Source organism: Pelodiscus sinensis, chromosome 11 (genome assembly GCF_052426305.1).
Source record: "Pelodiscus sinensis isolate ZL-2025 chromosome 11, ASM5242630v1, whole genome shotgun sequence".
NCBI lineage: Eukaryota > Metazoa > Chordata > Testudines > Trionychidae > Pelodiscus > Pelodiscus sinensis.
Genome location: NC_143062.1, coordinates 21820852 through 21844969, shown reverse-complemented (window position 1 = coordinate 21844969; position 24118 = coordinate 21820852). Strand labels below are relative to the sequence as shown.

Genomic DNA, 24118 nt, shown 5'->3' with positions numbered 1-24118 from the left:
TGCCTATGATGGGCTCAACATCTTGGCTGTGTCGAGACTGCATTCCTTTTCCGCAAAAGCATTTTTTTAAGAGGAATAAGGGATCTTTCGGAAAAGGCTTTATTTTCCTAAATATCCGTGTCTAGACTGGCGCTTTTTTCCGGCAAAGCTCCGAGCCAGAAAAAAGTGGCAGCCATGTTTATGCAAATGAAGCGGGGGGGATTTAAATCCCCACTTCATTTGCAATTGTGATGTGTCTAATTTGCATCCCTTTTACAGAAAAGGGATGCAGTCTAGACACAGCCCTAGAGTTTTACTGAAGGCTTGTCTACAGGGCTAGTCAGTGGGCAGGTGGGAATATACAGGGCACAAACTGGTCCGGTGAACCCTGCTACAGTAGTGCATTTTGACATTCCCATTTTAAAATGCTACTCGGGTGGGAGCTCCATTGTATTTAGTGCTGTTCAAACATGAAAAAGTTTATTCTTGACAGTCAAAACAGGCAAGAAGATACTGAGGAAAAAGAACTCCTACTTTATTTTTAAATTTTGTTCTTCCAATTTCACCTCTTTCACCTTTATTCTCTGAGTATATCGACCATCCTGTTAATTTTCCCTGGTTCAACATGTGAGTGTTCCTGTTGACTTCAAAGGGACTAATGTGCTTACAGTTAAGACACATTGAAGTACACGTCAAATCAGATCAAATGCTTTATGTAATATTGTGCCATTGTTTGCTGATTTCAACTTTTTTCTAAGAGCCTGAGGCAGTTTAATTATTATAAGAACAGAACGTTAGAAGAGTATAAATTCATTGTTTATGAAGCGATAGTTGTATGGCAAAACCAGCCCTTCCTGGGGTTCAGAACTATGACTGTAAGCCCTTGATAGACACTTAGAGGTCAATGCTGCCAGGCTCGGACAGGTGGTGGATACGGATGTGGCAGTGGCCACTTCTGCATCTCCCTTTTCACTGGCGATGTTCTCAGAACAGTCAAACCTGGCAAAATTATGACGCGGGGGGGCCCGAGGGAGGGAGGTGAAGGCTTAACCAGCGGTGCTGCAATTGTGACAGCTCTAGAAAAGAAGGGGGCAGCAGGTTCCTAGGAGCAGACTGAGCCCCGCCCGCGCTGTATGTGCGCCGCAGCCTAAGCTGCAGCTAGAGCACAGCGACAGGCCAGGCCAGCCCTGCCCTGCCCAATCCTACGAACGCGGGGAGGGGCTGGAGGCTGCGCACGCCGGGCGCGCTGCCGGTCGGCCTGTGGACTGGCAGGGCCCGCGCGCATCTCAGGGTTTGGGGTCGCGCGGCCGGCGGGCACGTGACGGGGTCCCGAGGCGGCGGCCATGACCCAGGCGGAGAAAGGCGACGCCGAGAACGGCAAAGACCGGGAGCGGGACAAGGAGCGGGAGCAGCGCGGAGCCAAGCGGCCCATCGTCCCCGCCGCCGTGCCCGAGTCCCTGCAGGAGGTGAGGCCCGGCAGGAGGGTGACACCGCCTGACCCGTCGCAGCTCCCCCGCAGCCCGCTCGGGGCGCATGGGGCCCCTCCTCCCCCCGCCCTGCCCGGGGTGCAGTTGCCCTCTCCCTTATCCCACTCGCCTCGTTAGTTCCTCTGCCCCCGCCCCGTCAGGGGTGCAAGTCACCAATGGTCCCGCCAGCCGTTTCCGTCCGTGCCTGACTTTCCCCCTCCACGTGTGGAGTACAGTTGAGTTACGGGCACAGAGACAGGACTCCTCACCCCCCCTCTCTGTCGGGTGCAAGTCACCGATGCTCCCCCTACCGTTTTCCATCTGTGCTGGATTTTTTTTACCATCCATGTGCGGAGTAAATTTTGTCTGTGCACCAAGGCAGGTGCGAATGTTTACCACCAGTAGAAACAACCACCTGGCTGTGGGTGCTCTTCTGATCAGCTGGGTGGCATTTCAATGTCTCCTGAGCTGCCACTCAAGTGTACAGCTTACAGGAACCACTGCAAGTGGCTCACTTTCCTTTTGTTTACCCCAGCTCCTTTTCACTTGGGAAGGCAGGTTCCCCCCACTTCCCTTAGCCTGCTCTCCTTAACTCATCAGCCTCCTCTCCCTTTCGGAGGCAAGTTCCTTCTCCAGCCCCCTCTCCTTTCATATAGCTCATTCCACCTGCCTCGCAGGGTGTTCCCTGTAAGCTGTGTGCTTGTGTGGTTGCTCAGGAGAGTTCCCAGCCCACAGGGCTCTCACCTCTAGCCTTTCGTGGGGCTTGCTGCCGACTTCTGGCCCCAGTTGCCAGCCATAGGGGCTGGCTGTCCTGGCCCCAGCCATGTGGGGTGTGCTGGGGAACCTGCTTGGGGGCCCAGCAGGACCAGAACCATCCTCCACCCGTGTCAGGTTATGGGCAGGGGGCTGCTCCTAAGAACCAGTTAGCCATTCACATTCCAACTGCCTGCAGAGCCTAGGCCAGCAACATCACTGTCTGGCCACCCAGCTCTAAAGGCAGTGTGGAAGTAAGGATGGAAATACCACAACTCCCCTACAGTAACCTTGCAATTCCGTCTTGGGTTGGGACCCCAAGTTTGAGAAAAGCTTGTGTCTCCTGTGAAATCTGCATTATATAAGGTAAGTACACAAAAGACCAGATTTCACTGTCCTTGACATGTTTTTCATGGCTGTGAATTTACTAGAACCTTATTTATTTTGTACATTTATTAGCATTTTTTTTGTAGAGGGTGGTATCTCAAGGAGAAGTGACTTTAAATTCAGGAAGATATTCGGCAATTATCAGCAGAAATTGACTGCTTTTATTGACGTGTATAATATGCTACTGTATATTTCCAGCAAATACAAAGCAACTTCATTGTTGTGATACATCCTGGATCAACAACTCTTAGAATTGGGAGAGCCACCGATACACTTCCTGTTAGTACTCCTCACATCATAGCAAGAAGACAGAAACATCAAGGACAGCCTGTATACAAAGACAGTTGGCTCTTAAGAGATGGACTCAATGTAAGTGCCATCTAAAATTGACTATTTCCAATTTTGTTTTCATTTATTTTTGGTTGTGAATTACAGGCTTGACATTTTCCCTAATGTTAAACTCAAACACACCTTCTGAAGAAACACCATAGTATGATTGTTTGAAACTGAATCAGCAAAGTGAAAGAAAAAATCCATAAAAATTGTGACTAAACAACAAAGAAAGCATAACATGAAATAGGCATTTAATTGAACTTGTTAGTACTGGTAGTCATGGTAATCAAGGTTACTGTTTGTACTCTACTGAGCTTACCAGGATTGCATGGTTTATGTTATTTGCAGACCTCTACTTGTACTTAACACATTAAGTCTGCGTCTAGACTGGCATGATTTTGCGGAAATACTTTTAACGGAAAAGTTTTTCCATTAAAAGTATTTCCGCACAAGCGCATCTAGATTGGCAAGTGCCTTTGCACAAAAGATTTGCTTTTGCGTAAAAGCATCCGTGGCCGGTCTAGACATGATTTTGCGCAAGAAAGCCCCGATCGCCATTTTAGCCATCGGGCCTTTTTTGCGCAAAACAGTTCTTCCCTGTCTACACTGGCCCTCTTGCACAAGTATTCTTGTGCAAGAGGGCTTTTTCCCGAGAGGGAGCATGAAAGTATTTGCACAAGAAGCACTGATTTTGTACATTACAAAGTCAGTGCTCTTGCGCAAATTCAAGTGGCCAGTGTAGACAGCTGGCACGTTTTTGCGCAAAATCTTGCCAGTCTAGACGCACCCTAAATGAAAGACTCTAAGGGTACGTCTAGACTACATGCCTCTGTCGCCAGAGGCATGTAGATTAGGCTACCAGACATAGTGAAATGAAGCGGCGATTTAAATAATTGCCGCTTCATTTAAATTTACATGGCTGCCGCGCTGAGCCGACAAACAGCCTCCTGGGATGAGGTTTACCTGGGTGGTCGACAAATACCTTTGATGTCGACACCTGTGCGTCCAGACTATCGCGCTGAGCCGACAAACAGCTGATCAGCTGTTTGTCGGCTCAGCGCGGCAGCCATGTAAATTAAAATGAAGCGGTGATTATTTAAATCGATGCTTCATTTTACTATGTCTGGTAGTCTAATCTACATGCCTCTGGCGACAGAGACATGTAGTCTAGACGTACCCTAAGTGCAACTCTTTAACTGATCTTCCTATTTTCTCCCATTGCACATTAGGTTCATGTTTTGGGAATGGCCATTAGGCATGGAATTAGGCACGCAACCCCCCGACTAATCAGTTAATTGGTTAAATGTTAGGTTAACCTAATGCTCAACTGGTTAACCAACTAAGTCCTGGTCTACACTAGGGAGTTATTTTGAAATAACTCTCTTATTTCAAAATAACAAGCAGAGCATCCACATTAGCAAGTCTGTGTTTTCTTTTTTGGTGGTGGGGGTTTTTGTTTTTTTTGTTTTTTTAAATAATAACTCCTGCTTTCCACAAGAATAATGCTTATTTCAAAATAGTTATTTTGAAATAATGGTAGTATGGATGCTCCACTGCTGCTGTTTCAAAATAACTACTCCCCAGAGTCGTTCAAAGTAATTACTTCCCAGTGTTTCCTGGGGCTCTAAGTCGAGGTAGCGCATCCATATTAAGGGAGCCTGCCTCAAACTAATTTTAAGGATTCCCTGTAGTGTGGACACGCTATTTCAAAATAGGCGAGGAGTCCTGTGGCACCTTATAGACTAACTGAAGTGTAGGAGCATAAGCTTTCGTGGGCAAAGACCCACTTCGTCAGATGCATGCATCTGACGAAGTGGGTCTTTGCCCACGAAAGCTTATGCTCCTACACTTCAGTTAGTCTATAAGGTGCCACAGGACTCCTTGCCGCTTTTGCAGAATCAGACTAACACAGCTACCCCTCTGATACTATTTCAAAGTAGTTATTTTGGGAGTTATTCTTTCAAAATAAGTTATTTTAAAATAATTTCCTACTGTAGACATGCCCTAAGTGACATCCTTGGCCCCAGGGATGGCACTGTTGCCTCGGCGGCGGCAACCCAGACTCCAGCGTTGAGGCAGGCAGCTCTCAGTCGCATACCCAGGTCTGGGACTGTCATTGTCAGCAGGAGGCTCCTGGTCCCAACATAGCTTCCCGCATCATCACCTATTGGCCAGGAATGGTGATACACAGCCAATGAGGTCTGTGATCGTCCGTATCTGCGGAGACGCAGGTAAACAAAGCATCTCACAGCCAGCTGGTGGTGACCCAGAGTTTGAAAACCCTTGGTCTGATAATACTTCGTCCTGCTGAGTGTGCAGGAGACTGGACTAGATTACCCCTCAAAGTCCTTTCCAGTCCCTATGATTTTGTGATTCCAAGTGACGTTTGTAATTTATTTAATACTAGCAGAAATACCTAGTGTCGCTCGGGGAAAATATAGTAAAAGGTATGATGAATGAACTACGTCAATGACATTAACATAGCGTATTTTATCTGAAATACTTTTCTCTGATATATTACTTTAAGAAATTAACGTAGTTAGTGATGTGCTTACAAAATGACAAATCCCATAGAGCCTCTTTTCTCAATCTCCACATATCGGGAAAGCCCATCTTCTCTTAAAGACTCTATGCAAACCAATGCCTGCAGCCTCCTTGCCAGAAGCCCTGAAGGGATGTCTCCTGGGCTCTGCTGCAGCAGCAAATCACTGCTCCCCAAGTAGCCACTCCCTGAGTGCCTTCAGTGCACGCTCCATGGGGAAACCTGAATGGACTTCCTATCTGCAGCTGGACCTATTGCATTGATCAGACAAAGTGAAAGACCTTCAGACCAGGTGCAGTTAGTGATATCTAGATGATCAGAACATGCAGCACCTGAATGTACCTGTTCTAATGAGAATAGGCTGTTCTGAGTGTATCGTGTCCTCCTCAGGCTCCACGATGCTCAAAACCATGTCTTCCTACCCACCTCCTCTTTGTACTGTGAGCTGATCCTGTAAAGTGCATAATGCCTGTGGTACTTGCTGATAACACACGCACAGCCCTGCCAGGAGAACGCACGCAGCCCAAAGGAGGGCAAGTGGTGGGATGGCTCGTTTGGATGTGGAGGGAGGGAAGCAACTTTAATTTCCAGAAGGGGTTCAGTTGGAGACTGAGTGCGTGAAGATGTTGAGGGGCTGTGATAGCTGGAGGCTTCTCCCAGCCACAGTTAGCAAGGCTAGACCCCAGCCAGCATCGGCCACATTTGGTTCTGTCCTGGTGTCCTAGTATAGGGGAGATTGCTGATTCTCTGCCCCACTGCAGCGTCTCCCCCATAGGCTTTCCCTTGATGGTGCTGCAGGTGCCCACATGCTTTATCCTCTAGGATCTCATAGTTTCAGTTTATGTGACATGCTTAACAGAAGAGTTCAGCACATGCCTATGATCAGGTGCTACTAAAAGCTAATTATCAGTGGGCCCAATTGGGACTCTGGGGGAACCAATTTCGAGATCTAACCAATCCAGTTATTGAAGTTAGGAAATCAATACTGTCCATTCAAAATTTGGTGTTTCTAGCTCTTACCGTTTCGAGATCTTTCGGAATTATCAGTGGGCCCAATTGGGGCTCTAGCGGAACTGGGGGAACCGATTTTGAGATATAACCAATCCAGTTATTTAAGTTAGGAAATCAGTAGTATCCGTGCAAAATTTGGTGTTTCTAGCTCTTACTGTTTCGGAGATTTTTCGGAACAAACAAACGCACGCACGCACACACACAAACTTTCAGAAATATTTATAAGCTATTAGTCAATATGATCTCTTCTAACAATATGATTAAACAAGTGAATTAAGTTTAAATAATTCAAATGTACACAATATTTATAATTCAAGAATTTAATGTAAATCAATTCACCAAATTAGCATCTTGCATCTTAAATATTTTTAAATTTTATTTTCTGAACAGCATGTTACTTTTGTCATTTTATATTGGTGGAATTTAATAGGCCACCGAGTCCAGTATCTGTTAAAGTTAATGGAAAGACTCCATTTGACTCCAGTTATGTGCTTAGGCTTGTGAAACAGAAGTTTGCTTAAGGTGTACATTCATTGTACTTGAATTGTCATAATCTCTTCTCATTTAATTGCTGTAGGAATTGCACATATTTCACTGTAAGCTTCAGTATTTGAAGAGAGCATAAAATGCTCTATGTATTTGTATTTTTGTTTTGTTTTGTTTAGAAACCTGAAAGTACTGAGCAAAGACAAAATGGCCTTAAAATGGTGGACCAAGCAATATGGTCCAAAAAGATGTCAAATGGTGCAAGGCGTATACCGGTGTCACCTGATCAGGTAACTCATTCATAATAGTTTGTTAAATTGTTCTGTTATATATAGCAGTTCAATTTTATATCTTCTGAAGGGTAAAATGAAAGTAGTTCATGCAGCAGTAAGCAACAGGTGTGTGTTGGCCATACAGAAGAGAAAGTGCAGCCTGAGAATGGGACTTCAGTATATTTTTCTACTTGTGCATAAAAGAGGCTTGGCAAACTATTTCCTAGTAATGCATGACTTAATTTACATTACAGGCTCGATCATATAACAGACAGATGCGACCGGCTATTCTAGATCACAGCTCTGGTAACAAATGGACAAATACATCCCTTCATCCTGAGTATCTGGTAGGAGAAGAGGTAGGAATTCACTTTCCCTTTGAAACAAGGTGCTAGTATTGTCCATTTATGCAAATATTTAAATTCACAATTTGATATAATATGTATCAAAAGGTAAGTTATACTAAACAAACAATGAGAAGTCCTGTGGCTCCTTATAGACTAACAGATTTATTGGTGCATAAGCTTTTGTGGGCAAACTATCCAGTTTGGCCAACATATATGGCAGAGGGGCATTGCTGGCGCATGATGGCATATATTACTACATGCATCTGTCAAAATGGGTCTTTGCCCATGAAAGCTTATGGAATTATCTGTTAGTCTGAATCTGTATAAACAACGAGAAGTCCTGTGGCACCGTATAGACTTAACATGGTTACCCCTCTGATACTTGTCATTATACTAAACAGTAGATGATAATGAAATCTCTAGCTAGGAGGGGGAAATCCTCCTGAAGAGACTACATGACCATTTAGTAGAACATGAAAATTCCCTCACCTGGAAAAAGTGCTTATTTGTTGTTAGAATAAACTGTTCTTTTAAAAATCCTTTTTCTACCTTTTTTCCGCTCCCCTCCCCCCATTTCGTGATTAATACCAGCCATTTTTAAGTTAGTTATTAATAAAAACTATAGGTCAGATCCTCAGCTAGTGTGCAAATTAGCATTTTTTCGTTGATTCTGTCAAACTGTATATAGTTTACATAAGAGACAAGAAGTCAATGACCAAATCAGCACATAATTATAATACATAATTGATACATTGATTACTTAAATGCTTCACAATGTTTTTGTGCAATGTTTTTCTCTCTAATATAGTTTAATGCTTGAATTAGGTTATCCAACTCTCCATGGGTATATTTCTAGTGGTATGCTTATTCAGGTGGTTTCTAGTTTCAGATCTTGAACTACATACCCATTTTCCCCCTATTCTTTATTAGATTGTCCATTTATGCTCTCCTTGCTGTATTTAGAATGGTCTTTAATTTCCATTTGCAAAAAGGTTACTTTTTTAAAAATATTATTTGTATTGCAGTAGTTTTGTAGGATCCTTAACCCTGGATCAGGGCCACGTTGTGCATTGTGTGTGTGCAAACTATTGTATCTGCTAATGAACAGAGAAAATTGTTAATGTTCAACCTTTCTTTCTTATTTATCTTCAGGCGTTGTATGTTAATCCTTTAGACTGTTATAATATTCATTGGCCTATTCGAAGAGGACAATTAAACCTTCACTCAGGACCTGGTGGCTCCCTTACTGCAGTACTAGCAGATCTTGAAATTATCTGGTCGCATGTAATACAGAAATACTTAGAAATACCACTGAAAGATTTAAAGGTGAGCTCTACTAGTGACTTTCTACTCAGCTGAGTAAGTTTGTACTATACCCACATCTGAAGACTCTTATTTAAGTTTGTCTTGCATTGTCCAGAGGGTTACAGTGAGTGTCAACTGAAGAGCCACCTAAGTTATGTTACTCCTGCCGCTGACTGTGTTCCCTCTCAGTCTTCCAGTAAATTCTGTCCCCCAACATGCATAGCTCCCATGGACTTTACTTGGAGTTTTGTGCTCTTATCTGAGGGCAGCATTCAGTACTGAAACTTTAAGTTAGATCATCTTTGAAAATTCAACTTCATTGTTCCGTGTTCATAGGTTGGATAGAGTTTTTAAGGGACTGAGATCTAGAGTCATTGAGGCTACCTCCAGACTGCATCCCTCTGTCGGCAGAGGGATGCAGATAAAGCACTTTGAAAGTGCAAATGAGCCCGGGATTTAAATATCCTGGGCTTCATTGGCATACTCACGTTCCAGCACTGTGCCGATCACACGCCATTTCTAAAGTGAAAGTGCTGTGTAGCCGCGGTTATGCCGACAGCAGGGAGCTTTTTCGACAGATCCTGTACTCCTCATTTTTTAAGTGGGGTGATGCAGTGTGGAGATAGTCTGAGGTCGGAAGGGGTCACCAGATTATCTCCTCTGACCTCCTACACATCACAGATCACCAACAACACACTCATGCTAAACTTGTTTATTTTCCTTATTGAACAAGGGGCTTTTCTTGTGTCTGCAACATCTATAGCATGAAATGTCTTTAAACATTTTGTAAGCTCCTGTAAAATACAGACATTTGATAACACATTGAACTTAATTTTTAAATGGTGAAAGTAAATGGATTTGGGTTTTTCTCCACACAGTACTCTTTTTCCAGTTCAGCTTCTTAGTGTCTTTACATCCCTATTCTATCAGTAGCATACCATGGGGCATCTAGCATTCTAGCACACACAAAGGAATTGCTTTGAACTGTAATTTGATTTGAAAGATACACTTAATTTGCTTTTGTCTTCAGTATTACAGGTGCATTTTACTAATTCCAGACATCTATAATAAACAACACGTGAAAGAACTGGTACATATGATCCTAATGAAGATGGGCTTTTCAGGTAAAAGTGAATGAGTGATCATTTAATATTAGTTTGTATAGTGTAAGTATTTTTAGAAGCATCTGATTTCTAAGCCAGTGCTACCTTTTATTCTGAGAGTGGTACTTTTTATTCTGAGAGTGGTTACCCTAGCCTCTTGCCAGTCACTATTGCAACTCTTGTCTCCTTGGCAGAGCTAACTACCATGATTATGGCAAGTTATAAACTATGATTATGGCAAGTTATCCATGCTCTTTGTTTACTTGCCAAAAGATCAGTTCAGGTGAGGCATGCTCCCTCCAACCTACACAAAGTAAATCATAAAGCAGACCTTGAAATGGGATTTCTTGCATGGTAACAAGCTGATATCTGAAGACTAGTGATGATTGAAATGTCAGTGCAAAGAATGTTGAGATCCTTCAAGGTTTGAAATATAGGATCTATATAAATGCAAAGTGCTGCTGTTCTCCTTTTTACTGATGCAGCATAGCAAAGTAGTATTTGGATGGCCTAAATATTTAGACTCAAAGCAGGAGATTTAAAAAAAAATACTTACAGAGTACATTGCATTTTGAATTGTTGAATTGTTTGCTCTTCTATGTTTTTTCTCTAGTTTGAAAATTCCATCTTTTAAAAGAAAATAGGGAAATGTAGCCAGAAAGTCCACTTTTGTGTTAGACATGTAAAGCTCTTAAATGGGTTTGAAAAATTAAAAGAGAAGCTTAAAAAGTGGAAATAAATAAGTTATACAATAATTAACCCTATTTAATCATTTAATATGTTAACTGCAAGCTATTAGAGCAGCAGTTCTCAAATGTCATTGTGCAATGACCCCCTTCTGACAACAAATTTTACTACCTGACCCCAAGAGGGGGAACTGAAGACCAACCCACTTGTGCCCTGGTGCCCCTGGCAGGGAGAGGCCAAGCTGAAGGCCAAGGCATGTAACCATAGCCCTGGCCAGTGGGACTTGAGCTTGAAATTTTCTGGAGCCCAGGGCCAATACTACCCTTAGCGACCCCATTAAAATGGGGTTGCAACCTATTTTGAGATCCCAAACCACAATTTCAGAACCCCCGTGTTAGCCAGGAAAATAATGATTTTAAACTAAGCTGGCTGTCAGGTCCGTCCCCAAACCCACGTCTGTCGTTAGGAGGTATTAGGCCTTCCCCGAGGACTAGGACAATGGAAAAGGTAAACTAACAAGGATTTATTAACAGTAAACAAGGTAAGTATAAACAGGAATTGTATAGGACCCACAACAGGAACAAAATAAACAAGCTTGACTTCGACTCGGGTAAGCACAGAGTAAGGACCCAGATGACCGGAGGAGGGTCATGCGGACATTACCATCTCCCGCAGCTTGAGGACCTCACAGCAGCGCCTGGCACTGGATTTCAGACTTGGTCTAACTCGTCTGGAATTGCAGCAGGATTGAACAGCAGAATCCTGTTCTGTCTGGATCCGTTTGGCCTAATACCTTATGAGCCCCTTCTCCCTGCGTCGTTGTGGGTGCAAGTAAGTCCTGATCAGGAAGGAGTGACCATGAATGTCACTCCTCGCATGCGAGTGTGCCCCTCTCAACCCCAAACCTAACAAGCGTGGACCATGACATACCCATCTAAATGACCCTGCACTCTGCTACAAAGATGGGCAGCGCCCAGGGCAAAGCCAGAGGCAGCCCTTAAGTATCCTGTTGTTACCAGGCAGACTTTGATCGCGTGTCTGTAGGATTTCCCACCAAAACGAGAAAAGGAGGGAGACGAAGGGTGGCCAGCATGGAGTCCCTATTGTTGGGCTCTCAAAATGCAAGAGAATTTTAACCCTGCACCTGCATTAGATCATATATATCCTTGTATGCCTTTTATGTTTAATATCCTTTATTGTCTATTATTCCTGAGCATTCTCATAGCGACAGTTTCCTCTTCCTTGCTGGACACCAGTAGTGTGAACTTGCTTAGCCTTTTCTATATCTGACAAAAGAAAATTCATATGACAAAAGGAAGAGATGTTCTGTTGGAAAGATTTAAGTAGGTGGGAAGAGTCACCAGCAGAAGAGAGAGCATCTTTTATTTACATATATTAATAAAATTTGCTACTGCTTTTTAAGGTGAGCTAGCCAATTAGGCCCCTTCATCACTTTGCAGGTGTCTTAACTCATACCTGCAGCTTTTGGTTGGATAGTCTTACTCTTAGGATTACACTGATGAGGAAAATACTCATTAAAAATTTAAATTAAAAGTTTAAAAATTTATTTCTTTGACTATAAAGACATATGTCCACATTGCTGTGAATAAAGGACAAAGTATCAAAATGCAAGAGGCTGAAAAAGACATTGTTTCAATTCCTCCAAACTCTCTTCCTGTTCCTTTAAGCCTGTTTGATGACAATGTATAAAAAATTAAAGCCTCCATTTTTAATTTTTGTTTGGCTAAATCTGCCAGATTAAACAGAGTATGGGAAGGTGCACAAGTATGAAAGATTGGACTTTTAAAATATTATCAGCATCTCCATTGGAGGGTGCTATTCCTAAACATTAACTCGGTGCTAAGCTAAACTAATTACTGAATGTAACTTCTAAATGTCCAGTGTCATCTATTTAAAAGATTTACATTTCAGTTATTCTTTATTTATTGTTCTACAAACTATTTGCCTAAAATGAGCAATTGTCTTCCTTTAGTGTTTAGAAGAACAGGATTTGAAGAGAATCTTTCTTTGGTACTCTTTAAAGGAAAGTGCATGTCTTTGGTAAATACATGAAGCAAGTGTTTGTGAACGTTGAAAGTGGGTTGTAGGGGAAATGTCAAAGCATGGTATCAAATCTTGCTTATCCATTTAAATAACTTATTCAAAACTTTAACGGAAATGACTGTATTAAAATCAAACGTGAGAAAAATGCCTTCCCTTGGTGACAGAGACCCATTAGCCTGTGTCAGGCCTTAACATATTCAGTGTACCCAATTCATTTCTGTCGTAATCAGTGTCTTAAAAGGTGTCATATTTAGGATCATATGCATGCTGGTTATATGCTGGTTACAAGAGTTACACATATGTGTTAAAATTATATTCTAATGTCTTTAGCAAGCACTGCATAAACCTAGTCAGCCTTTAATAAAGAAATACATATTTGTGTGTCTTACTAGTCAGATTGTCCGGAAGGGACAATGAAGGTACATTTACATATAAGATAAACATAGCCATCAAACTAGCAAGTGGGTTAGATAGCTTTTTAATTTATCACAATGAGAAAAATTAACTGCTTTCTCATGGACACAGCAAGCTGGACTCCAGCATGGCTTCTTGTCTCTGAAGCAAGGTAACTGAATTTTGGAAGATATAAGCAAGGACAGAGAGCATCTATCACTTGAGAAACTATAGGGACCAGAGTTTATGAAATCATAGAATTTTGGATCTTTCAGCTAAGAGGGCTGAAGTCTCTGGGATCTGAGTATAGGTGAGAAAACAGCTTAGGCAAAGATTTTAAGTTCCTGATTTTTATTTTTTTTTTACATTTGTTTGTAACCATTTCTATCCTTATTCCTTCTATTTGATATCACTTAAACTTATGGGTATTTGTTAGCAAATGTTTTACTAGAAATCAGTGCAGTGCTTTGATTAAAATAAGTTTCTCAAAAATAATTAAATGAGCTGCTGTTTACTTTCTTTTTTAAAGTAGAAAACTTAACTTCTATGAGCGTTCCAGGAGAAATAGGCACAACTGGGTGGGGAAATTTGGCGCACAGGAAATGTTGGGCTCACCCTGCAAAAAGTAACTGGGTTGGTGCAGGGCTGTGAACCACAGCAGCATAGTACTTAAGACACTCAGAATTGCAGGGCATTCAGTGACATGACTCCCTACTGGTCTTTATTGAACCCCAAAGTATCATAGCCTGCTACTAGTAATTGAAGCCTGTTAATACCCATTACAATTAGGTCTTGATACTTCCCTAAACCCATAAAAGCAAGGAAACTTTCAATATAGATTTCTACTTCACCCTTAAGTTATTTCTTCTAAGATAAAGGCTTAAAAGATCTCTTTACCAGTGGGAAGGTGAAAACTTTTCCTGGCAATGTGACTATTTTTGCACAATTTAAACTTTTAATTAAGCATTAGGACCTCAGTGTTATTTAGTTTTTGTATAGTAAATTTTAAAAAATATCTATTTATTTAAATGTCTGGAGCTTGGTTTAAAACCAGACTTAATCTTCCTCTTTTTTTTTTTTTTTTTTTTTAGGTATAGTGGTCCATCAGGAGTCTGTCTGTGCTACTTTTGGAAGTGGCTTAAGTAGTGCATGTATAGTAGATGTAGGGGATCAGAAGACAAGTGTTTGCTGTGTAGAGGATGGCGTTTCACATCGTAACACCCGGTAATTTTTCTTTGAGCAAAATTATTACAAAAATCGCTAATGCTGGTGGGGTAGGTATCAGTGTTCCTTCTAATATTTTCTGTCCTTTGAGTGAGTTGAATTTTCTTTTGGATGGGTTAAAATTTTTTATGTGCAACACCAATGTTAAGGTAGTGTGTGCATGTGCACCATCAATTCAAACAAAAACCGTGTGTGTTTATACACACACACACACACACACTCTCTGTCTCTCTCTGTCTCTCCTTTTTTTGTGATGGTACTACCCAGTATGCAGGCACCTCCAGTCAGAACTTACCTGGAAAGAACAGAGAGTATCAGCACCTCTGTACTGAAAATGGCTGACAGCTGGGTCTTAAAGAGTACTGGCACCTTTTTTTTTTTTTTTTTTTTTTAAACAAAAAAAGCACTATATATATATATACTACAGTCCATAAGGGTGAAAGAAAATATTAACACAAGGGATAGTTAACGAGGAGTAATACTTATGATATTTAATATGAAATTACATAAAGAAAATTAACACTACACTGGAGTGCATGTATCATCATCCTTTCTAACAACTATAACTAGTAAACACACCAAAATGCATATTATCCACACATAGCTCAGCTTTAAAATGCTAAACAAATCTATGAGTCAACTAGAAATAGTATTTGAAAGGAGAGCATGACTAATATAATATTTACTGACACAGGAAGGGAGAGTAAAATGCATTCACTAAGGCTTATACAGTTTCTCTGGGGAGTGTTTAGGATCCATGCAATACAAGAACAAGTGAAAGAGACCTCCTTACCTGTTCCGAGAGCTCCTTCATTTCAAGTGCACACAGCTCCATTTGAAGCTGCTGCTTAGTGAGGTGCCCCTCCCCCCGCCAGTCAGCTAAGACACTGTGCGGGGCTCAGAAAATAGCTGCACAGCTTACACAGAATTTCCATTTAGAAATATTTTATCATACACTACTTGTTTTTATACATAAGAACAACATCTTATGAATGTAACTGATTGTTTTTTGGTTTAATACTTATGATTTTCACAACAGGCGCATATGCCATATTATCTATATTAGAGTGTTTTTACTGCTGTAAAGAGAGCAGGAGCAATCTCTATGGGCCAGGCAAACGACATGAACATCATGAGCACAATATCGTACATGTTCCTTTTTAGGCTGATACATGTTATCTGGGCAATATGAATAATGTTCATCTGTCTCTTTCTCTTTGTTTTAGGTTGTGTCTTGCGTATGGAGGGTCTGATGTATCAAGATGTTTTTACTGGCTTATGCAGCGAGCTGGATTTCCTTACAAGGATTGTCAGTTAACTAATAAAATGGACTGCTTACTCCTTCAGCACTTAAAAGAGACATTTTGTCATTTAGACCAGGTGGGGAAAAATTCTTATGCTTAAGTTGTTGATTCTACATGACAGTTTTTGGAATGATTATTATCTTTCTTTTTTGGGAGAGGATTTGCTTGCAAATTATTAGTAATGAATTATTCATTCCTCATTAATATATAGATAAAAGCCTTCTAACATTATTATCCAATTGTAGCATCAAATTACCTTACTATGTTTGTGCATAAAACATTTTACTATTCCTGCATATCAGGCAGTTATTACATGAATGCCTGCATATAAATACAAAATATTTATACTTATACAGCTCAAAAGGTGTTTGCCGTTTTAACATTTAAATAGTCAACAAATATTTAAAACACTTTCAACTGCACATCTTTTTCCTGGGATGAAAAACACCAGCAGAGATTTTCCTTTGAAAAGAAGAGGGGTTGGTGTAGCCACTTTATAATTTAGAGGAATGACTCATAACACACACTACGTTGCTTTTTTTACAGTTTGGCCTGTACTTAAAACATGAATGTATGTTGATGTTTACTTGTTCTTCAGAGATGACTGCAGAAACCTTTTGAAATTTCTTCGATTAACTTCAATATTTTTTTGTTTCATTATTTTTTGTCTTGATGCATTCAAGTAAAAAGCTTTGAGATAAAAACTTTTAAAAGACTGTACAGAATTGAACATCTTTGTTGGTATATTCTGTTAAAATAGGATATTTCTGGACTGCAAGACCATGAGTTCCAGATTCGCCATCCAGACTCTCCAGCCTTATTATACCAGTTCCGATTAGGAGATGAAAAACTACAGGTACATTCAAAATGTGTGTGTGCAATAATAAATACTTAAGAACAACCATATTGGGTCAGACCAGTGGTCCATCTAGCCCACTATTCTGTCTTCTGACACGGCCCAATACCCGGTGCTTCAGAGGGAATGAATGGAACAGGTAATCAAGTGATCCATCCCTTGTCTCCCATTCCCAGCATCTGGCAATAACATATGGAGGCTGCATGTCTATCACTATCCTCCCACAGCATATGCCCCATTGCCCACCACTCCATGGAATGCTTTACTAAGCTGCCTCTTTCTGTATCATAGCTTAGTGGATGTTCCCTATAGTGGATGTTCCCTATAAAATGCTGTTAAAATCAATTTGCTGTAGATAGGTGTATCCATATCATTGGTGACCACCTCATTACCTCTCTGGGTTGTGGCTAAGATGAAGTATAATAGCAATTAAATGTCTGACATCTCCTCCTATCTAGGTACCTACATTCTACACTTGAATGCTGATCTATCAGGTTTTTTCATCTCTCACTACTGTGACTTTTTCTAACACACTTATGCTAATGAACACTTGATAACAGTCTGATGTCACATTTAAAATATATAAAATATGTTCATGTGTGTGTTTTTATAATGGTTTACAACTCAGTTTAAAACAAAACTCAGATACTTCTCCCTATTAAAAGGTTATTTGTAAAAAGTAGTATTCTGTTGATTCTAAGGCATGAGATACTTCTTAATTGTAAATCCAATAAAATTAGGCTTTTTTTTAAAAAAAAGAATATTTGTTTAACAAACATCAAACTTGAAAAGTATTTGTTTATACAGAACATTGTATTAACACTTTTCCATCTTTTACTACATAGGCTCCAATGGCTCTGTTTTATCCAGCAACGTTTGGAATTGTAGGGCAGAAAATGACATCTTTGCAACACAGATCACAAGGTGACCCAGAGGATCCTCATGATGAACATTATTTGTTAGCTACCCAGAGTAAACAAGAGCAGGTGTGTTCATTGTTAGTTTTCATAGAAAACTACCATTTACCCCAAAGTTAAGATAATTGCTCCATGTTGTGTTTCATTACCATTGAAAAGCAGTTGAGAGATGGCTTCTGTTCTATGTCCAAAGAATTACAGAAACAGGTTTTAGGCAGGAAAGAATAAGTTGTCCACTAAAAACTATGGAGGCAGCAAAATGGACCAAAATTTAATTGCCCGTCTTAGAATTTAGCCAGAACATGGAAGCTCGCAGTCTTGCAAAAATTGCCGTGGTATTTTTTATCGACTTCACCTAGTCAGGATCTCTAACTTTACATTTCATCTGAAGGGCAATACTTTTAACATGCTTTGTAATAATAATAAAAAAAGGTTAGTTTTGTAATTATGTGCTAAATGTCACTCTTGAGTTGAGTAGTAGAAACATTCAACAAATATTTTTTGTAGTAAATGAAATCTCCCATTTATTTATTTTTCACAATGACTTACTAAAAACCTGTTTACAGTGAATTACAAATAATTGAAATTATACAGTACTTGGAGCGCTTCATAAATATTACTTAATAATGGTAATAAAAATGTACACAAGTCCTGTAACTATTGTTAAACTTATATGGGATAAAAAATTTACAGATTTATAACAGGCAGATATATAGGATTTTGTATTGTTTTACGGCAACTCTACACAGGTTTTGTACTATTCAAACTATATGAGTTTAGAAAATGTAATGAGAATAATAGCTTGTCTACATTATGGTGGCATAATGTCTATACTGTAGTCCTGCAGCTATCTATTCTAACAGAAGGGATTCTGCTGTTAGTTTAATTAGGCCCCAGATAGATAGTGTTTGGTCAATGGATGAATTCTCCTGTCGATCTAGCTGCTGCCTCTGAAGAAGGTGGCTTACCTACACTAATATAAGCACCTCTTATACAAGTATAACTATGCCCACAGTAAGGGGTTGTATTGCTGTATTGCTTTAACTATGAGTAAACGAGCCCATAGATAAAACTTCTATATTTGTGGAAACTATATTATGACTTTATGCTATGATACTCATTCAGATGTTTGTTGAACTTGAAATTTTTTTTTTTAAAGTTGTGGCTTGGAATAATACTTGTATGGAGTGAAAATGCAACATTCAAAAGTTCTTTTTGTTAAGCAAAAGTAAAATTAGTGCTATATTATTTATTAAGTGAGTCTTTGGAGCATTGGTCCTGTGCCAAAAGCAATCTGCAAGGATTTGAAATGAATTTTTTTAATTAATAAAGTTAATTTACCTTCTTTTTTTTGTTTTTTAAGTCTGCGAAAGCTACAGCTGATAGGAAGTCCATGTCCAAGCCTGGTGGATATGAGGGAGACTTGCGTGGCCAGTCCTCAGACATTTCAGAGAGGATGTATCCTCAAGAAGTGGAACTGGGATCATCTCAGAGTGATTGTCTAATAGCTGGAAATGAGTCTGAAGAACCCCTAGCAGCACACATGTCCAGGAAAACCGCTATATCTCAGTTTGAAGGCAAAGCACTAGGCCTTGACAAAGCCATTCTTCATAGTATTGATTGCTGTGGTAAGAACTATATTTGCATAATCCTGTAATTAGATCCCAGTCAATCAGTCCAGATTCATACCAATTTCCAACATCTTTCATTACCTTACAGAAACTAGAGTTGTTTCCTTTAGCTTTGTTGTTTAGAAAATAAAGTTGTTATACTGTCTCTCATCTCTAGTATTTCGTGAAAGCCCATTTTCATTAACTATCTTCATGCTGTAAGTGGTTGCTTTTATAATAACTTTCAGTAGTCCTAATTAATTTGATTTTTACACACTTCTTTATAATCCAAATTTAGGTAGTACTCAGTTTTTGTATATATCATATCATTCCAGCATCTGATGATACCAAAAAGAAGATGTATAGTTCTATCCTAGTAGTGGGAGGAGGTCTGATGTTTCATAAAGCTCAAGAATTTCTTCAGCACCGAATTCTCAATAAAATGCCTCCTTCTTTCAGAAGAGTTGTTGAAAATGTAGAAGTCATTACAAGACCTAAGGTATGATGTTAATGAAGCTGAATTATGAACTACTGTATTTAACTGTTTGGAATCTAAAGGTTTAAAAATTTATTGTTTCAGTGCTGTCATAGTTCCATTACATGCCTTATAGAAGTACTACTTAACTAACATCTAGTAAAGTTACTTTTAGGAAAAGACACTTATAGTGGACATAAGGAATGTGGTAAAAAGATAACTCATCCTTTCTCCTTGTCAATAACTTGAGTTAGCGTTACAAAGAAGGAAGGGTGAGAAATATAAGAGGATGCATAGTACTGAGTGTAAATAATATTTGGCATTAATCGTCTAAACTTTTAAAGCCAAACTTAAAAAAAGCCAAAAATTATTCCCTTTTTAAATAATTTTTACTAGAAAGAGTAAAAAGTTGACACATGATGAAATTAGTGACTTCAAAGTTCCTTAATAAAATAAACGTGAGGGAAATACTTAGGTTTATCACACACAAACTTTGGGGGAAATTGTTGGGCTGATTTTCAAAGGTGCTGAATGAACTGTCATTTAATTAAATGGGTGCTGCCATGTTGAGCATCTTTGAAAATCAAGTCTGGAGTTTTTATAAAATCCTTGTTCTTAATTGTAGGATATGGATCCACGCTTGATTGCATGGAAAGGGGGTGCAGTTTTGGCCTGCTTGGATACAACCCAGGAACTATGGATATATCAGCGAGAATGGCAACGCTTTGGTGTCCGGATGTTACGTGAGAGAGCTGCATTTGTGTGGTAATCTAATGAGATTACAGTGGAATCTCAATTAACTGAATATTATTTTTCAAAACTGTCCAAATCAGGCTCATTTCCCCTGTTTGTGGCTTCAGACTCTTTAAATGTGCTAGGTTTTGGCTGACATTTTTTTTAAGGTGAGCCTGATTTAGATGACAGAATCCTACTGAGTCATAATGGAATTAAGTGCCTAAAATGCATGGGCATCATTAAGAATGCCAGTTTTTGGTTTTTTACATACCAACTTTTGTGCATAAAGGTGGCTCCTGCTTTATCCAAATACATTATAAACAATTATAGGTCATAAGTTAAACTTAAAGCTGTACGTAATTGAATAACTATGTATAAAATACTAAAGTGGCATTTGTAAATCAGTAACATACAGAGTGATTTGGTTTAACTCAAGAAGCAGAAAGTCTGGACCTGGAGGCTTTGAAAGTAAAATTGCTATGCCTCGTGATAGGACTGATTTAAAATGTAATAAATATGACTTCTTAAAGATAGAAAACCTTTAAGACCAGAACTTGGTGAAAAAGCAAAATTAAGTACCTTAACACAACTTTTTCCTTCTGTATGATCTTCATGAATTTTATTTAATGCAATACTAGTTCTCACATTTTCTTTGTTCTTTAGAAAAGAATCCATGTAATTAAAGTTTTTGTCCATATACATATACACACGTGTTTGGTAGTTACAAAAGCTTTAATTGGACAAATGTAAATTAAAGAAAGGAACTAAATACACAGATACAATTTTCATTATCCCGTTAAATGTTTAGTAACACTAAAATGAGTAGCAGTGTACAGCCACTCTTCCTTGTGGTGTGTTTTCTTTGAGAATGAATACTAATTTTAAAGAGAGAACTTTTTCTATAGGGCTTTTTTTCCTGTATATTTTCAGTTAGATAGTCTTGTCAAAATCCAAATCTTCTCCCCGTTCCCTTTAAAAATCTTCCCAGTGCTGCATCTGAGCCAGTACATGAATGTTCAGTGTTATCACAGTATAGGCAGCAAGAGCTCACTTTTGACAGGCAGCCTTTACACAGAAGGATGGAGAAGACCATGAAGCTGAACGCCTTCTCATTGCTATCCACTGGCTTTTTTGCTTAATTATGCATACACAAACTGTGGAAAGTGATATAATGTAGTCTGAAGAGGCAATTTGGAAATCTAGTTTATGTCCAGTGGTACTACCCTGCTACTGTTAATCCCATCCCACAGTTATGTGATGGAAATATTCAGCGTTATGGGGGAACATGACCAGACCACTCCTACATTGCTAACGCTTAGTCTATTGTAGCTTATCCCACTCTGCCTGTGATTGCAGTTTACTCTAGAGTCTACTATAAACATATATAACGTAGGATACCTCCCACCATTTTAGTAACTATTGAAGAAGTATCTACTTTATTAATAAAAGAAAATTAAGGGACTGCGCCGTCTGCTAGCTACATTCGCCAACCCTCTTCTCTTTGGGGGTAGGCAACGCTGACTCTTTCTGGGGAGGGGCTGCAGCTGCACTAGCCCCAGTTTTTCCTTGCCCCCCTGGCTGTGGCCGCTGCAGGCCCGGCTTTGCCCTCTGTAGCTGGGGAAGGCCAAGGCCACAGCGCTCCAGGCCCAGCTCTGCCCCTGGCAGTCAGGGAAGACTGAGGCTGCGGCTTGCCAGGCCTGGTTCTGCCTGCGGGCAGCCAGAGAAGGCTGAGGCTGCAGCACATCAGCCCTGGCTCTCCACGTGGCCGCCAGAGAAGGCCAGGCTTGCAGTGGGTGGGGCATGGCTCCAGGGATGGGGCCTGGGCAGGGCTGGGCTTTACCTGCCCATGCCTGTGCCTCCCAGCCTGTGGAAGCTGTGATGTAATGACATCACTCAGTCACCCCACCGGAAAAAAAATTATGTATATAGAGAGATTAGTTCTTTTTAGGAGCTAATTTTCCTGTCACTGAAAATTCTCTGAAAAAAATGTATTTATGTTTAAACGGTATAATCTCAGTGAGCAATATCAGCGTGCCATTCCTGTACTACTGTTGCAGGCAGCTGACGATGGTCTGTCCCTAACCTTTTGCCTTCCCGAATACTGTAAGCAACCAAGGAATACCCAATATGGTATCTATGTCTGTCCAAATTAAATATTGTTGCTAGTTTTGCTGTAACATAAATAAATGTATATACTCACTGTATAAAACAATTATTTTTTTAAATGTGGTAGCCGATCTGTATTACAGAAAACATACATATTTATAGAGATTTGGTAGTCTTCAAATCAAATTTGTCCAATAAACATTTCCTAATTCCACATGGTTATCCGTGTCAACTGACTTGCATATGGGGCAGATGATTTCATGATCCAAACTTTGGTGTTAGTGACCTATCCCATGGTTTCCTTCTTGAATTCAGTCAGGGTGGAAAACAAGTGTTGATTCTTAAATACACTCAGGTTACTTAGTAGTTGATTCAAACACCAGGAAGGAACTGCTATAACTATTATATAAATGTATTAAGTCATTAGTTACAATACCAAACTTATTTGAACACAAATTTGCCATAGGAGTATAATATGCTACATATATGCAAAGAATAAATTTACCCCATCTTGTGAAACACAGAAAATAAGTTTCTTCTCATCAGAAAGTTATTCAAGATATTTTCCTCTCATGTTTTAATTTACCTACTTTTTTCCTTTCTTAGAATAAATTTTAAAGATAAGATCATCAAAGCATGCCCCAAAGTATGGACCGTTTTTTAAATCTTTTGTTTGTTTTCCAAACATATTATGATAACAATTCCATATCAAACTGATAATCATCTTTAATTCTATACCGTTCTCCTCAATTCTAAAAATTAGCTTTACATTAAATGTTTAATTTTAAATTAGTGCTGTCAACTAATCAGTCAACTCATGAGTAACTCAAAAATATTGTAATTTAAAAAAATTCATGATTAATCACACTGTTAAACAATAGAATATCAACTGAAATGTATTAAATATTGTGAAGTTTTTTATATTTTCAATATTGATTTCAATTACAACAAGAAAAAGGATACAGTGCTCATTTATTTATTTTGATTACTAATATGTGCTCTGTGAAAATAAGAAATACTATTTCTTTTCAGTTCACCTCGTACAAGTCCTGTAGTACAATATCTTTATCATGAAAGTGTAACACTACAAATGTAGTTAGGTTTTTTTTTTTGGTTACATAACTGCACTCAAAACCAAAAAAATGTAAAATTTTAGAACCTACAAGTCCAGTCGGTCCTACTTCTTGTTCTGCTAATCACGAAGGCAAACAGGGTTTGTTTACTTTGATGGGAGATAGTACTGCCTGGTTCTTATTTAACTTATCACCTGAAAGTGAGAACAGGCATTCGTATGGCCAGGGCTTGACAAATCTGTTTATCTACTCGCCCGTGGCAGGTAGATTTCAGCCGGTCGCCCCATTCACTGGTGGTGCGCGCATGCACAGTGCGGATCTGCCAGGTGGATTTTGCCGCAGTTTGTCGAGCCCTGCATATGGCACTTTTGTAGCTAGCATTGTAGTGTTTGCTGCCTGATGTGCTAAACATTCGTATGCCCCTTCATGCTTCAGCCACCATTCATGGTCATGCTTCCATGCTGATGATGCTAGTTTTAAAAAAAAGTGTTAATTAAATTTGTGACCAAGCTTCTTGAAAGAGAACTGTATGTCTCCTACTGTGTTTAACCCACGTTCTGTGATATATTTCATGTAATAGCAGTCTTGGAGGCATCCCCCAATACATACTCATTTTAAGAATGCCTTCACAGCAGATTTGACAAAACACAAAAAGGTACCAATTTGAGATTTCTAAAAATAATTACAGCA

General features: G+C 39.6%; 2 protein-coding genes across 2 annotated transcripts in view; one reads left to right on the top strand and one right to left on the bottom strand.

Moving 5' to 3' along the window:
- The first annotated feature begins 1186 nt into the window (after positions 1 to 1186).
- On the top strand, positions 1187 to 22569 carry ACTR8 (actin related protein 8). Its single transcript, XM_014576842.3, has 13 exons — positions 1187 to 1445; positions 2784 to 2954; positions 7137 to 7247; positions 7484 to 7588; positions 8729 to 8902; positions 9912 to 10005; positions 14220 to 14352; positions 15579 to 15732; positions 16417 to 16512; positions 17358 to 17498; positions 18793 to 19057; positions 19375 to 19538; positions 20140 to 22569. The coding sequence occupies exons 1-13, from the start codon at positions 1323 to 1325 to the stop codon at positions 20281 to 20283; spliced, it is 1875 nt and encodes a 624-aa protein (XP_014432328.3). The 5' UTR covers positions 1187 to 1322; the 3' UTR covers positions 20284 to 22569.
- The window catches only part of IL17RB (interleukin 17 receptor B), a 27496-nt gene continuing 24340 nt past the window's right edge, over positions 20963 to 24118 (bottom strand). Inside the window, exon 12 of the mRNA XM_006129739.5 lies at positions 20963 to 22754. Coding sequence (XP_006129801.3) covers positions 22749 to 22754 — 6 coding nt within the window. The 3' untranslated portion in view covers positions 20963 to 22748. The remainder of the gene's footprint in view (positions 22755 to 24118) is intronic.